General features: G+C 43.6%; 1 protein-coding gene across 1 annotated transcript in view; it reads right to left on the reverse strand.

Moving 5' to 3' along the window:
* Window positions 1–17,660, reverse strand: part of adgra1b (adhesion G protein-coupled receptor A1b) — a gene marked incomplete at both ends in the record, with an annotated part of 187,318 nt that overhangs the window by 145,391 nt on the left and 24,267 nt on the right. Inside the window, 5 exons of the mRNA XM_080036365.1 lie at window positions 4,860–5,073; window positions 11,877–12,040; window positions 12,486–12,557; window positions 12,727–12,798; window positions 14,718–14,789. Of these exons, the coding sequence (XP_079892491.1) occupies window positions 4,860–5,073; window positions 11,877–12,040; window positions 12,486–12,557; window positions 12,727–12,798; window positions 14,718–14,789 (594 nt within the window). The remainder of the gene's footprint in view (window positions 1–4,859; window positions 5,074–11,876; window positions 12,041–12,485; window positions 12,558–12,726; window positions 12,799–14,717; window positions 14,790–17,660) is intronic.

The raw sequence follows: 17,660 nt of genomic DNA on the forward strand, positions 1-17,660 counted from the left end.
TATTATTAATCAGTTTCCACCCAAAACCTGTGGGTATTAAGCAGGCAGGGTTTGGATGGGGCTGGATCGTTATAACCATTCCAAATATTACATTGTCCTCACATCCTGTTCCAACTTTCTCCAATATCGCCCCTAGTATGCAAAATGTCCCTCAGTAAATCACATCAAACTCAATGTATTTAGTTAAAGGGCCCAAGTTACTTCAACACAAACAGGAGTCCTGTTTATATTCAGTATTTCTCACCAAAACACCTCAATGTCCCACAAACAAATGCTAAATGCATTTCCTTCCTCATGAAAACATTTGAAAAGTCTTAAACTATAAACTCTTTGAAATCATTGTTTCAATCCATCCTTATCCATCTAAAGTGATTGGCATACATCTGTGTGTGTGTGTGTGTGTGTGTGTGTGTGTGTGTGTGTGTGTGTGTGTGTGTGTGTGTGTGTGTGTGTGTGTGTGTGTGTGTGTGTGTGCGCGTGCACAAGACAAACCAAACTCTCCACATTTCACCATTTAGTAAAACTACGTATATTGAGGTTGCATTGGTACTTTAGCCCCTTCGCGAACATGAGAAAGTGGAGGCAGTGATCGAGAGACAGACTCAAAACAGCCTTGTTTATTATTGTATAACTGCAAATTGTCACACCACTAAATGAATGAAGCCCCCGGCCTAACCAGTACAGGTGTGTAGCACAGAGCTGCTGCACTTGTACACTCTAACCATGAATAGTCTGCAGAGGGGACAGTTACATCATCGCTGAACAAGGGCCAACTGTTTGAATGCTGGGAAACACACAGGGAAATACAACCCCCCCCCCCCCCACACACACACACCCAAACCGGCCACCTCACCTCTCCCACCCGCTCACAAAGGGAAACGTTATGACTGGAGGCGGATATTCTGCTAGAGCCTGATCACACACACATACACACGTACCCAGTGAACTGCTGCACCCAGACAAAACACAGGAGAGCACAGGAAACCATAACAACCGGTCCACTTTTCATAAAAAAAAAAGGTCATCCTCACATAATAAACATATGAAGGAATGGCCCCGGTATGTGAAAAGCAGTAGGGCAGGGGCACACACAAAGCCATACACACAAAGCAATGACCTACATCCACCGTGACACTGTACCATTGTGGAGAGTGGCTCCCCAAGGACTCATTAGGGAAGATTTGTGATTGTGCGCTGATATTTAACGATTAGTTTACATAATGTTGCTTACGAGACTGTAGACTTTCAATCCGTCCCCTCTACCCAACACACTGTTCCAAAGCTGGGGACATTTTCATAATACAAGCCTATACAGCACAGTGTGTCTATTATGGTTGTAGTCACAGCTTGTGAGGGCGTTGCATTACAAATGTGCATTTTGTAAACCTCACACCTCCACTGTTTTTCGTGAACATTTAGATGCCAAGAGAACAATAACACACAGGGCCATACGTTCAACGTGATATAAGGAACATTCTCCGTCCACCCGAGCAGCATCCATATCAAATGAGCTTACGTAGACCGTTTATAATTAACGCTCGGCTCAAGAGCTTTTATTTTTATTTACCGAGTGAAACTGGCACGCAGTAAAGCGATTATTCCGGAGGTAAAATTATATATGTGCGGACATGATCGAAAGTGGACTCCTAAGCAACTGAGGCTGCACAAAAGTTTGTAAACAGACGAATAAATTCAAGACATATAATGAGCGAGGAGAAAAAGTGCAACAGAGGCAGTGATTTAATGAAAACACAGTAGAACGCAATAACAGAGGCTAGAGACAGAATGTGGGTAGCAATGAAAGAAAGTAAAGTTTTTATATTTGCAAGCAGAAGTAGAGATATATACAAAAAAACATACACACAACAAACAAAAAAAAACATTTAAAGCAATCACCAGCAGACACAAGACTTTTTCCTTTTCCCTCAGTAACACTTCCAAACCGGGTTCTTCATTTTGTGAAAGATTAGGCCGATTAAAAATGCAGAGGATTAAGGAACATACGTCCGGAGTGTGTCTTCCGTGGCTTGCTACAGGGCTGCAAAATGTTTGATTAATGAAACATGAATCACAGGCTGGTCCCTCTGCTGCGGCTAGCATAGCTAATACCAAGAGTTTGTTGGCTTGCCACCATGACTCAGCAGGAGTCTGGCCCACATCACAGACCCATCAGGCCTCCTGGGGCCTGGTTCTCTGCTACTGCTCCCTGTGAGCAATGGAAAAGGATCAGCTTAGCGGCCCACCTGCGCCAGCAAATCACAGGCTATAATGGCACAGCACAGTGTGAAAGAGGGGAGGGAGCACTTACAAAACTACAATACAAAACAACAAATGTTGTTCATAATGTTTCAGTAAGCAAAACATCAAGTCATGCTTTTAATGTCTGTGCTGTCTGTTTGCCTTAAGCAGGATAAGTATAACTGAACTGAGTATATAGTATAAAAACATCTGGGTTCACCTTCAAACAGGTCACTTGACTGGGGGCTTTTGGCATGTCTCCGTTCACATTGCTGCAACACTGTGCGACAAATCCAAACGGGGGCTTTTAAGCCACACGCTAAATCCTGTGTATTCAGTCTTTCCCCTCTGATGGGGCATGCAGGGCGAGGCTCACTGACTCACAGCACATTTATCCAAGGTGAACGGCTTCAACGCCGCACGTAATGACTAATATATTATCCGCCGTGGCTAAACGAGCGCTGGGCGGTGTCAAAGGCCAAAACATTAGTTAGGTTTTCTTTGGAAGCTAACGAGTGCTGCACCGATGGCTTTAATATTCTCCCACACGTCTCTCAACGCTGCAATTTAAGACACGGCTCAGGGCGAAAGGGTGATGCTCGGCCGGGGCGCAGCAGATTGTTTTTGTTGGCGCGCGCTCTGTTACGCAGCTCATCAGCTATGGAAATGATGTCTGCTCCTAGCAGGTTGGAGACAGTTTAGGTGCCAAAAACAACATGACCCAAATGGGTTCCACTTGGGGGAGAACATTGCATTATTTGTGTATACAAGGGGAGAGCGGTGTGGGTAATTGCAAGCGGAGGCCCTAATCAGAATGGGAGCAAGGAGAAATTCATCACGTTCCATTGGGAACGCTGAGCAGGAAAAATACAAGTCAAAAGCCCTGAGGGCGGGCTTTAAGAGTAGGGAGGTGAGATTGAGAGAAGTACAGTGTGTGCTGATAGCACTGGAGAAGCCAACATTCAGTCACACAGCCAACACAGAGGGTCAGTTGCACAAGGAGTTCCCCTCACAATGACACATAACAATGGACAATGAGGAGTCATCTCTGTCTCCACTGTTGCTTTATATCAGTGAGCTTGTACTGCATGTCCACTGATAATCCGTGATACAAATGCTATTCAGACTCATTTCCACATTTAAAGATACTATGGCATTTACAGTCAGGGGAAGGGTATATCTTTCCTGCAATGGTTAGGAGGGAGTAGCTGGCGAACCACACAACAAGCCTTCTGGCCTTGTTGACACGGGGATACATATTTCTGTCAGCACTCCATCAATATTTATGTTATAGAGGTCCAGTCAGAACAACCAGCAGTGAAAGCAATCAACAGCAGTGTGCTCCTGCATCTGAGCCACTGTCTCCACCAGTATCAAATGTCAAAGGCATTTACTGTAACACACAGACACGGGCACACAGACACCCATATGTGCCGCCGACTACCAAGAAAACAAAAGGAAGAGGATGGAGGCTTGCTGCAAAATAGAGGGCTATTGCTGCAATTGCGATTCAGCATGTGTTCCTCTTAGCGTGTGATCAGCCAGCGCTCCGGCTGGACGGCCAACCTCTAGAGACGAGCCGCAGACCGCTCTGAGGTGTTGGCAGGCTGCCAAGCCAATTCTGCCCTGTCCTTTCAGATCCTTATCAAGGGCGCCAATAACAAAAGCTAAATCACAGCTCTGATGTGTGAGTGAGTGACAGAGAGAGAGAGAGAGAGAGAGAGAGAGAGAGAGAGAGAGAGAGAGAGAGAGAGAGAGAGAGAGAGAGAGAGGGGTAGCGCGTGAACATGTGTGCTCCACATTGTTTGTAGGTGGCGGTGCACATGTGTATTATTCTCAATGTAAAAAAAATACTGTTTAAATAGCAGCTTATTTGCATGTGTATTTTTTTTATTCATCTGCTCGGGAGGACTTAAAGTTACAGTGCGTAACTTCTGTAGCCACCATGAGGAATTCTGAGGAATTACAACAACACTGGTTCTGCGTCTACATTAGGAAAGTCTTTCCGTGATCGTGCATGGATTGTATTCTCTACTCTACGTCAATGTTTTTTCTTAACAGTAGAACCAACAACTGAAACGTTCATTTGCCGCTTCTTGGGATTTTTCCCTTCTTTTTAGATTATTTTGGGGGATTGTTATGCATTTCTTAGAGAGTTTTGGAGAGACAGAGGTGTAATGGAGCAGAGAGGAGAATTACATGCAGAGAGAACCCGAACCTGTGGTCTGCTGCTCCCGAGGACCTAGCCTCTATGGGGAGGTTGTCTAACCACTACACCACAAGCGCCCCTCTTGGGATTTTTCTGAGCTCCTTCACCAGTGTCAGAGGGGTGACACCAGTTTGTAAATGCTGCCATACTGAGAAATACAGAGATAGTTTGTGAGGAGCTGATAGGCATAATCAACTTTGTGCTGGTTTCTGTGATGGCTTGAATGTAACCGACATTCACTCATTTAAAACCAAAATATTTGACCACTACGTATAGCTTTAAAAAAACACCTCAGAAATGTGTGTGTGTGTGTGTGTGTGTGAGAGTTAGTGCAACAGGCCAGCCAGCAGCTCATTGGCTCTCAGCTCACATCCCTCCTCTCCCTCCCTCTCTCTCTCTCCTGTGTGTCTACCTGGTCAGAAGGCAGCAGTCGTGCAGCAGGGTTTCCTCCACATAGACGCCCCGGTCCTCGTGCGTGCTGACCGTGTGGCCGTTGTGACGCCAGCGCAGCTCCACAGACGCGTCCAGGCGGGAGGCGGCGCACTGCAGGGGCAAACGGTCCCCACGAAACACCACCTGTCTCTGGGAGGGGATGAGCTGGAAGAGGGGCATCTCCAGAGGGCCATCTGGAGACATGGGGAGAGAATTAAAAGAGCAAGGTCAGCTTGGTAAACCTTCCCTTCCCTACGCCCCCCCCATTCCACAAGAGGGAAGCTTGAGAGGAAGAGAGTGAGAGGTCATCATCTTCTCCTTTGGATGAAAAATAGATCAGTGTTTAAAGGTGGAGCAAGCGGTTCTGGATAAGGCTTGTTGTCAAAATCTGTGAATATCTCCTCACGATCAACTACGGGTCCGTACCGTCTGTGCACTGATGATTATTTTTTTGTGATTCTCTAGAAACGCTGACTCCCCCTTTAAAAGGAATGTTGTCCCTCTAGCTTGTGTGTTGTTACCAGCTAAGACACTAAATTACAAGCAAGAATCAAAATCAGACTCATATCAACCCTTGCACACTCAGCAACACACACAAACACATGAGCATGACCCCAAAATACTGTCAACACACACACACACACACACACACACACACACACACACACACACACACACACACACACAGTCAAGGTAACACTCCTCCCCCGTCATTCCCACATGTTGTTTGCAGTGCGAGATGAACAGCAGCTGATAGTGGCGAACAGCCTTGAGCGCTCCCCTGGACTCTCCTTGACTCCTCACACGTTCACAACGGAAGTCGGACGCAAGAGCGCTGATAGGATTACTAACCTAGCAGCCGGCTCAGTCCTCAAACCTTTTTTTCTTGCCAGTGAATAAGGGCTCTCGATAAGGACAAAGACAGGGGAGAGTGTTTAGCCCAGGGCCGGAACACAGGAGGGGGGTTTGACTTTCAATGAAAATCCCTCTGGACAAGATTGATCTAATCATACTGCAGCCAGAGGATATACAGTATAAGACAATGCAAAGTGCATAATCATGATAATACCGTGCAGATTGTGTCAGTGTTACCTGGACTAGCCCTGTGCCAGCTCACTGTACCAAATTGGGAATTCCTTCGGAGCATATTTGCTCGTACAAGACATTTCCTTGGACATGCTCCAAAGAGCAGCGTAAGCAGGCGCTTTGCCTTCGCTTGTATTCCAATCAATTGTGAATGTTGAGGCTGACAGGCAATTCGATGCACGGGTCATAAAGTCTTTCATTGCCCCATGCATGGGCTCGAAAAAAAAGAGAAGAAAATACTGCAAGATCCATGTCAAGCGAAGTGGCTGTATGTCTACAGCCCACGACTTAACATCATAGGTGCATTATCAAAAGTGCCATTCTTTCAGGAAAGGACATTACAAATCTGTCACTAATATTGGATTTTCACAGATGACATTTCTGTGTAATTACTTGAGCTGACCCCGTTAAAAGAGCGCTAGGACTCTGTGATAGTCCTCCTCGGCAACAGTAGCCCAGGCTTTGTTATCTCCTGCGGGCGACACACAGCCAGAACAGCGTGGGGGCCATTGACTGTTGACTTGGCTGATGCTGATACTGTTGAAACAACGCTGTGAGCCAAGGATCAGAGTGTGGCTGCTTGTCTTCGCCCGCTGGACACTGCCAGAGCAATATGTAATTATTGGTTCTCTTTGTGTGTGTGTGTGTGTGTGTGTGTGTGTGTGTGTGTGTGTGTGTGTGTGTGTGTGTGTGTGTGTGTGTGTGTGTGTGTGTGTGTGTGTAGCAGATGGACATGAAGAGAAACGGAGAATGTGGCATGATGATAAGTATGCCTATGTATGTGTGAGTGTGGGTATGAGAGTACATTAGCAGTGCGGCTTAGTATATGCGGAACAAACATTGATGCACCCAGACTACCAGGGTTTTATTGGGATACAGTTCACTAACTAAGAGTCTTTCTCAATTGAGCCTAGACAGTGCAACCACAATAATTATAGCCTTTTTAAAGTGTACAATCACTCTTTAAAAAAAAGACTCAAATAGATCAATAAGAGCCCATTTTGATTCTATTCATGCAGTTGTTGGTATTCTTACTGGCAGTATCTGCTATAATTTATGCTGTATGCAGACTCCCCAGGATTTACAGTGTGTATTTTAATCTCATTGATTACAGCCTCACTGTTTATTGTTTGCTCTCTTCACACTGTATCACAACCGATTTAAGTTACTGCGTATGCAAATGAGTCATCCCGCTGCTGCTGCTGCCTCACAATAAACGCCTTCACAACACGTTTAACATTGACAGCTTAAACATTCCATTTATTTATTATCTCTTTAAAATACCAATTGTTAACTTATTATAACAATGGGGTCACAACATTCTTACATTTATTTTAAGGCTAACATTTGTATGTGTGTAATCTGATTTAGTTACATTGCAAGCCTATCAAACTCCACCTCGCAATTCATTAGCTTTTCTACTTTAACCTCACGTGTATGCAGGGTTTCACCTTAGAGTTGAATGTCCAGGCGACAGAGAGCCAAGGAGCTTTGATTGTCCAGTGTTTTCTTTGATTGACCAGCCTGTTCCAGTCATCTGTTTGGTCAGGCCAAAATGAGCTCCTACAGTATCACTGATATGCAAATTAAAATCATCCATTTGTCAAAAGCTTTTTTTAAATCCATCATTTATGCATTAAAAAGTGCTTATAAAAGAATGTTATTATTGCACGTTGGCACAAGGCAGGATCCATATTTCACCTGCACCTGTTATATTTGCAAAGTTCTTATGGTAATATTCAATTAGTTTTCTAACATTAGAGACCCTGTTGTAAAAATGACATGTGGTGAAGGAATAGAAAGCTAATAGTGGTGGATGAGTACTCGGCTCAAGGATTATTGTGACTTTCCTTGTGTATTCACACAGTTAAAGGTTGACATTTTGATGCTCATATGTCCGATTCTATAATTCTCTAAGCAACTGCTGTTGAAAGAGGCTTGTCCTGCAGTGCATAACATGACATGTGATAAAGTCAGCCTACCACTTAACGTGTGTGTATGTGTATGTGTATGTGTGTGTGTATGTGTATGTGTGTGTGTATGTGTATGTGTATGCGTTTGTGTGTGTGAGTGTGTGAAGTGTTGAAGAACCAGAGGGCTGCCGTGGTATGATGAGCCAAGCAGACGCTCTGCCCTGACCTCAACTCAGGAAGCACCTGATCCAGGCAGGAAGCAGCGTGTGCTCCTCCGTTCCCCCTCATTGGAAGGCACTAGCCGACCTCTATCAGCATAAGGACAAGGGGCTCATATCAGGAATGTTAGGGTGCCCACATCTGCTAGCCATCCGGCCCGCTGCAGACAGAAACAGATGCATCTTGTATGACACGTCTTCATGAAAACAAAAGGTGGGGGGGGATGCACAATGGAGAAATATTAATGTTCTCCAATGGTATGAGCGTGTGGACGAGGGATATTTTCATCCCCTCCCATCATTTGTGTTGATAACAAGAAGCTAGCATCAGGTGCAGAGTAAAATATGCCATCCCTGCAGCTTTAACAAGGGCCAGGCCGGTGTACACGGTTGATACAGGGGAAGCCGTATGAAAATAACAACCATCAAAAATTACATAAAATAAAATATGGGTTATAAGGGCACCACACTGTATCCAATTGAAAGTTGCCTGTTGCCAAGTTGAATGAATGAGCTATTAGATGCAGTTCTGTGGAGAGGCAGATGGATCCAAGCATGGCGAGAGCAGGGAGCCCAGTGCGTTATCATTGCAATCCCATAATGGATGCTTCAGGGCTGGGAAGGAGCGCTCGTGGTCCTGCCACTGGATAACACTCATGGCTCTTTGTCTATGGATGTGAGCAGAATTACTCCTATAATTGCTTTGGATTGTGATGTATAAAATGGAGGAAAACACATACAATGTAGGATTACATAGAGTAACTCCAGGACGTCTGTGGTGCAGATGTCTCAGGATGGCGCTGTCCCTGCATGTGTGCTAAAAAGCACACACCATAGGGGAAGGTTGCAGACAGGGACGCGTCGATCCTCATTACTTTACTGCCAACAGCATTGCATCATGCATACAGAGTATTTTTATATAATGTATATCAATGATTTTATATTTTATATGATGTCTCTTTACTTTACACATACAAACATGCACATGTACACACGTACACACATACACACACACACACACACACACACACACACACACACACACACACACACACACACCACCACAACCACCACCAACCAATGATTTTCTCATTCCAGAGCAATATCCCCTGCATGAACCAGATGTAAGGAGAATAGGAGGATGATTCTATCACATATGAGATACAATTCCCCTGTGGACAGCAGCACGGAGCGAGGAGACAGGGAGGGAGGCTGGGGGAGATTACCTGTCTGTCTTTCAGAAGAAAAAATAAATAAAAAAAATCTCAACAGTTTTGGATGTTCTTTTGCTGCATCTGACTGCAGCATTACATTCAGTACAGAGAACATTTTGTTCTGCTTAAAAGCTCTACTTGATGCACCCACTGATGAAAGTGTGTGCACCATTGTTGGTTTGTTTTCACACTCATTTAGTCATGAACACCTTGTAGTAGTAGTTTTTGAAAATATCGCAAATCAAAAGTTGCTTTTCACAGAATGTTTCAGCCTCTTGAAACCAGCCACGTATCTCCACTAGCATTTTAAAAAAATGAAGAAAGGACAAATGAGTGTGAGTCCTACAAAGCAACCAGCATATTTTTTTTCTCTTTTTTTCTGCTAGAAGTAAGGTCAGACTCGCAGCACACACTGTGTAGTTGTTATATCACGGACAGCCCATTTTCTATAACTATAATTACAAGCCAGCTATAGTACTCTTCCCCTGGCAACTGAGCAATTTCAGTATATCGACATCTATATCAAGTGTTACAGGAATAAACCAGACAGTGGAGAGGCAGAGGAGACGCTGCTCATTTATTTTTCACACACAGATCTGTTCAGCAGATCTCATTATTTCAACCTGAAATCTTTGTAGCAAAATGTCCTTCCACTGGCTTTTAAGCCTAGCGCTGCCCTCATAATAGGGCAAAAGACCCACAAAGACTGCGGTGTGAGACTAGCTTTGACTCACGGGCTTTCTCTCTACTAAACCATTGCCTCATAGGCTTGTCGAACAGCTCACAGCAGGTGGAGAGATAACAGTGTAGAGGGAAACCTATTATCACAATAGATCTATTTAATCGTGTTCTCATTGTTCTAACCACTGGGAAAATTCAATGTTAGTGAAATAAAAATGCGTCTCGCTAATGAGTATAGTCACAAGAGGCATTCTCAAAGCGTAACGATATGCCTTATCTTATGGATTTATTTTTGGCCTAGAGAAAGCCTCATTTCCATTTTAAGAAACCGTTCAATCTGCCCTGAAGGCTTAAGGCATTTTGCTTGTTCACAGCAAAAAAAATTCCAGCGGGTCAACCACTTTGGTCCAGACTGACTGCAATGGCATGTAGTCCAAACATTCATGCTCCCTAAAAGATGTCTCAGAAAAATAACACATGTGATCCCGTGTATTTTTGTTCAGTGCCACCATGAGGTTTACCGTTTTGGTTTGGAGTGAAAGGTGTATACCTCAGAATGTCATGATATGTTGGTACAGATAATTAAGCACCGTCATCAGGTAACAATTTCAGTTTGTCCAATCTGGTAATACCTGCAAAAATCATGACATCTTCAGCAGTGTTTGTTGCACTCTGTGTTAAGTAGCCTACTAATTAGCATGATGCTAAATGCTGAAATGGGCTCAAAGCAGCACTATACCTACAGCCTCTGCAGGTCTGCTAGAATGAATTAAGTCAAACCGCCTTGCATAAATCAGCACTACATAATCCAATCCCAACTCAAACTGCTTTCCAAATGGTAATATGAGATTATCATATAGAAAGAGAGTTTCTGCAATTCAAGTGGTGGGGGGGGGGGGGGGATGGAAAAACGAAGAATTTATCGGTAAGCATTTATTTTATTTTATTTAACCTTTATTTCACCAGGAAGGTCCCATTGAGTTACAGTAACTCTTCTCACAGGGAGTCCTGGCCAAGACAGGCAGCAAAAAAGAAGTTGCAGAATTTGCACAAGGCCACACACACACAACAAACGAAAACAGAACACATTTCTGCATTGTTTTCTGTCATCAAAATATATGTCCTCTTAAAGAAAGTCAACTTTTTAGGCAGTTTATATCCCACTGTGGGTAAGACAGTAGATTTCAGAGCTGAGACACCTGCTGCCTGTCATTCTGGCCTCACACTAAAGGAAAATTTACACCTGGGGTGCCAGGTGGAGTCATTTAATTACCTCATTAACAAGAATGCTAATTACGAGGAGCATTATTCGGGGACTATGGCTGGAGGATATAATTGTTCATGCTACAAATTCAGTCTGACACAATTAAAGTACTATGATTATAATTTATCTTTCGGTTTACATGAGACATTACACTACTCATTCACTTACTGGAGAACAGCCTGACTGACACTTACGATGTAAAAAGCATTACATTTAGTGTCTTTATAGCACACATTTCAACTGCCTGTTTTAATATAGATTATTTCACATTTTATTAGTGAGCATAAGTTATAATACTGTGTTTTGAGCAACATGGTAATAATATCAGGGTATGTCAACCATTAGTTAAATGGTCACGATTTTAACTTACTTACTTTACTATAGGAAAAACGGCTAACCGCTACTATTGCTATTGTTGACGTATGCGAGCTAGTACCAGCTAATTAGGTGTAAAGACAGCCACACAATATATTTAAATGCAGGAAGGTTAATTATTAGTGTGGGTTTTACCTTCTTTATATGTTCTTTGTTACAAATGTAACCCTCAAATCTATTTCGAGACTTATTAAAATATCAGCCAATATCGCCCACAGCTCACACCATCCTATAATAAGTCCTTACCACATCTGAGCTGCTGCTCCCGTAGGTTGCGAAACTCCAGTCCGTGGAGGTGAGTGGGGAACACACACACCGAGTCGTTGCCGAGCCTCACAGAGTTGCCCCGGGCCCAGAGGAGCAGCCACTTGAGCTGACAGTCACAGAACAAAGTCTCAGTGCTGAAGTGCCTGGTGGGGAAAAGCCAGCCAAACGGTTACAACCTGTGCGCCCTTTGACTCAGTGCTTCTGAATTTGAGCCACTGATCTTGAAATTCAAGTCATCCAATAGGAATTTTGTCAAGGCAGACATCTTGACGACATGGCATAACAGGAAAGACACAAGCGCTAAATGATGGAATAATGATTCCAGGGTGCAGTTATAGTGCATGTGCTGACTCACTGGCCCACCTGCATAATGGAACACAGCCATCGTTAATGTCATTTGTCACACCTGCGCTGTTCCTTTTGTAATAAGTACAAATAACGGCATTGACAACAGCTCTCTAACTTCTTGACTTTTACGTTAACCTCTGTACCCATAACAATAACAAACAATTTGTATTGTATTTTTCAACCACAATTAAGATATCTGAATGGATCATGTATAGATGTGTAAGTGTGTGTTTGCCTTACAGCATTTTGAGAGCCACGAGGTGTGTAAAGAGTCCCGCGTTCAGAGTGGAGAAGATGTTCCCGGATAAATTCCTGTTAGAGCAGAAGAAATAGAAAAACAGGGTCAACCCTTACATGCACTAAAGCTACACTACTGTATCACTGCTATGAATCCATATCAAACAGCAACATTCTGCACAGACGGTAGAAATTAAGCATTTAGGCAGTGCAACGCATGTTTTCAATTTTAGGAGTCACTCACAATTTTGAGAGGTTGCCCAGATCGCGAAACATTTCTGGGGAGAGACAGCCAATCCTGTTGTTGGACAGGTCCCTATAAGGACAAAACACGTAATGAGAGAAAAACACAGTTCAGTTCAACTTGTGAACCCAATGTTTTACTGATGTTGTAGTCAGAACAAGAGACGGAGCCTAAAGGTAGAGGGAGCATTTTCCTCCAACACAACAAACATTCGAACAAAGTATAGAGTTATCAAAAATTGGTCCATACGCCCACTATGCCAGATCCATATACTCAATATATGCTAGAGATACATACAGTATCAGAGTAAGCAAGAAAGCTAAGAATAGCTAACCCCCTGTTAAAAACACACCAATAGATTCAAGTGTGCGTGTGGGCACTCAGGTCACTGCAGCAGAGGCACCAGACGCCCTGTGTAGCAAGTCTACATTGAAAATAAATGACTGCCGGCTGCCACTGAAGCTCAAGAAGCTTTTGGTGTGAGCAGGGACAGGGGAGGTGGTGAATTTTGCAGAACACAACAGAGAAATGATATCTAGTAATAGGATTCAACAGCATAACTGTGCGTCTGTATTGCATGCATGACTTCTTTAAAACAATAAACTCAAACAGCTGTGAAAGCCATGTTAGCAAACAGTGCCATATTCATTCATCTATTCAACTTCCTGGAATATCACTGTGCCCTTTTGTAACCCCTTTCTCCTCATATAACCATTGCTGGCATACACACACACACGTGCAAATGCAGTGTGCTTCCTTAGGCGAGTGGCTGAGCGCTGTCGCGTCCGTGGCTCGGTGCCCTCGCACTCTGTAATTAAAGAGCTGCTTTGCTGGAGCAGCTGTGGGAAAATAAGCAGAGCACTCGAGTAATCACCAGTTGGGGAGCACTTAAATTAGCACTCTGCTGCTCCCCGAGCTTGGCGCACACGCGCCCCGAATCAGCAAGGCTAACTCACCGCTTGCATCCCTGCCAGCCCAGAGCCCACTAACCATCAGGCTGCAATCATGTCACTCACTCTCAAGCCTATATGTAGAAAGCCGGGATGAGAGGAATCGTCCGGGCAATTACTCGAGTAGAAGACTTCACCAAAAATAAAAACAGGACGAAAACGTTGTGGGTGTTTACGTTGAAAGTAAGCTTATAAGACATTTCAACGTTGTATGTAACTTTGAGAATACAAGTGTGTATATTGTAAATTAAATACATTTTGTATATTCCTAACCTTAACATGAGGACATATTGACTTACAAATAAAACTGAATTTCATTCAAACAATTGTGACATTAACTACACAAAATGTTTAGAATATAAAGACAAACATCAGTCATGTATTATTGGGGCCCCAATGAACTCTGCACTAATCGGTTAACCCCGTTTGTTGTAGCAGATCACTGAGAGTCTCCCTGTGTCGGCTGGTGCTAGCAAACTCTACATTTTGCTGTGTAATGTGATTTCTGCTGCAGTTTGCTGACTTTATGGCTTCTCTCAACTTGAGCTGCTGTTAAACATCGTTTTAGCTCAGTGTGCCTAATGGTTATGTCTTTAAAGCAACTCAAGAATGATGGGAAATGGAAGGAAAGTCAATGTGCCTCCAGGAAAAAAGGTTACAGACTCTCGCTTTAAGGCACTAGCCAGCAGGAGAACAGTGGCTGTAATTCCCAAAATCCCAGTGGAGGAAAGTGAATGACAAATGCCCTCCCTTTCCCTGACACCTCCTGCCTATATGCCCTCTGGCTAAACATGAAAACAACCAAATTTGTCAGTCTGCAGTCTCAGCCAGGCGACACCCACCTGTAAATGTGTCCATATAGACATTAGGGGAAGGTGTGGTTAAAAAAGTGACATTGTGCCCCCTCTATTAGCCTTGCCTGAACAGGGGAAGTTCAGAAAAGCCAGAAATAGCAAGTATTTTCAGCAACATTTCAGGCCTCTCTAAAGTCAAAGGATTTGTCCCCGGGAGAAGGCTATTACAAGGCTTCATCATACTCACAGTCTCCTCAGAAGCAGCAGACCACGGAAGGCCCCGGGCTCCACCGTACTTATCAAGTTATTCTTCAAGTCCCTGGAGGAGAGAGAGAGAGGGAAAGAGTAAGAGATGACAGTTACGTTGGCTATCAAACTATCGATCCATCCATCCATCCATCCATCCATCCATCCATCTATCTATCTATCTATCTATCTATCTATCTATCTATCTATCTATCTATCTATCTATCTATCTATCTATCTATCAACCAACATCACATCTTGGACACAGCATTCAAAATGAAATGATAATAATAAACTCCAAGCACCAACTTAAGTATTCGTGCTATTGTTAAATTCATTTCAAATCAAAATGTGACCTTTGTTCATGTATTATTCCGATTGGGAAACACCGGGGCCGTCCATTGCTCAGTTAACTTGCACCTGCTGGCTGGCCGGACAGAACAGACCATTTCCTGCGTGCTTGAGGGCCCAGAGACCACATCCAGCCAAGAGGCAAAAAACACACATGTTGCGGTTTGAGCCAGGCACTCCTTGTCCACCCCCACCCCCCACCACCTCCCCCCAAAACCTCTGTCGCTACTAAAAATGGATTTCAGAAAAAAAAAGAAGAAAAAAAATCCACTCTCTGGTTTTCTCTGCAGGCCAAAGAAAACTTCCTGAAATTGTGTCCCTGGTTTCCTTTAACTTTGTACTGTATGTCCAGCGTGAGGAGAATGAGAAGAAGGGGGTAGTGGCCTTGTTCCAAATGTGAGCAACAATGTGGCTCAACTCAGCCCCATAACTTTCTTTCTTTCATTTATTTTTTATGTTTGTTTAATTAAACAGTCTCACAGGCCAGACCGGGGCCAGCCAAAGGAAACCAAATGAGACCGATGGGACTATCAATGCCAAAAGCCATTGTCCCAGAGTGAAAATAAAAGTATAGAACTAGAACTCTTTATGTGAGGCCTGAGACAGTTTGGTAGCAAAAGGCTCCCTGACACCAAATCAAAGCAGAAGTTAAAGCAACCCACCAGACATCTGAAGGACAGGAGCCATGCAGTAATGCAAATTTTGACTCGAAATTGGAAGCACGGTTATCTATGTATATCGGATAGATACCAGAAGTATTGTAAGATAATGTTGGTCATTCGTACAGAAACTGATGCTACTGTGATGAATGTAAAGGATTAGCTACACACACAGAAGACAAGCTATCATTAGCGGCAGGAAAAATGACTCCCTTCTATCGTTAATGATCTGGATCTTGTGTTAAATTGTTCAGTCCACGGATAAAATAAACGTTGACTGCACCATTAGCACTCCCCAACAGCTCTCCAACCAGGCAGTGGCCATACGAAAAGTCCTTTGACATAACATTAGGAGCTTATGCACAACTGAAAAGAAACCTCCTGTATTTATTTTAGCTACTTTTATAATCCAAGAAGGAAATCACGTGCCTTTTACCGGCATTTTCAGTACATCTGTTTGCTCGCTTCGAACTCAACACCTGAAGACCACCTTCCTATTTCTGCTAAATCTTTCACAATCAGAATATCTAATGAGACGATATCCTGCAGGTTTCGTCTTTAACACAGCAAGGTGTAGCAGCTAGCCTTGGGGAAAAGCACTGAAGATGCCTCAATGGTCCAGACAGGTCGGCCAGTGGCTAGCTCTCATCTCCGCTCTGGTCCAGAGTTGCCTTTTGATCATGTACAATATTTCACAGAGGAGCGTCTGGAGGGGGAGGGGGTCAAGAGGGTCACCCGTTTGTGCCCGCAGCACCTCCTTTTATCCTGGATTGTCTCGCAAGCTCAATGCTCTGCACCGTCTCGGAGAATTTGCTGAATGTTCAGAACTGTCCACCTTATCGGCTGACTGCAAAACCAAGGGGCAGAGGCCAATGCCAGGCGAGTCCACTATACAGGAAATACTAATGTACAAAGAATATCCATGACGTGCTTAGAACAACTAAAATAATAATCAAAGACCAGAACAAGCAAGTTCAAATGGTAAAATAAATGCTGTTTCAAACCTTTGAAATTGCTGAAAATACTTCTGAATACCATTGGACTCTATAGTTATCATTAATGCCTTTACACAGGTCCGGTATACAAATCCTGTGCATATGAAGGGTACTAAATCAAAGTTGAATTCACTTCAACATTGTCAAATAACCATTATTAACCTATAGTCACAAATGAATACATTACCTCATTACAACACATCTGATGTCTCTTTATGGACATATTCACAACAAAAATGAAAAAAACTAAAAGCTCCTCGTAGCTACTTTAAGTGTCAACTGTAACTGTAGCCTTGTTTGTTGTGACGGCTTCTTCCACTCTCAGGTCATGTTTCAAAGCCACATAAAACATACGATGGCATCTCGCAGGCGACACGACAACCTTTTATGGTCATCAGACCTGAGCCAACACATGTTAATGTTGTAAATTATGACAGCATGTTATAAACTGCTAAGCTTCCAGGCGGGTGGAGTCCGCTACATAGTACACCAGATTGGGAGCCAACATATTTCAACAATCAGAGGAAACTATTTGAAAGTCCATTTAGCATCCTTCTCTGCTTCCTTCTCTGGCCTGATCTGTTACCTCCTCCCTCAGTGAGATCCACACATCTGCTCCTAACAACAGGATACAACAAACTAAGGAATCATTTGCAGTGCATACATCATGTTCTGAAGTTGTTTTGGAAACTGACTCCGAAGTGCATCAGAGGCCTCGCACTGTCAACTGGTCTGGCTCCCCCATATTTCATATTTAAGGGGAGAAGCCACCTCCCCATTACCAAACTAACTTAGCACCACCTCCACGTGTGATAGGAAATCCCCCCCAAAAAACCTGGATCTAATTGGCAGTTAGATTCTGGGGCCAATCAGATCAGACTGGGCTTTTTGGAAGGCAGGGCTTAAAGAGACCGGCTTTAAAACTAAGCGTTTCAGACA

This window comes from Ammodytes marinus, assembly GCF_949987685.1.
Source record: "Ammodytes marinus genome assembly, chromosome: 11".
NCBI lineage: Eukaryota > Metazoa > Chordata > Actinopteri > Uranoscopiformes > Ammodytidae > Ammodytes > Ammodytes marinus.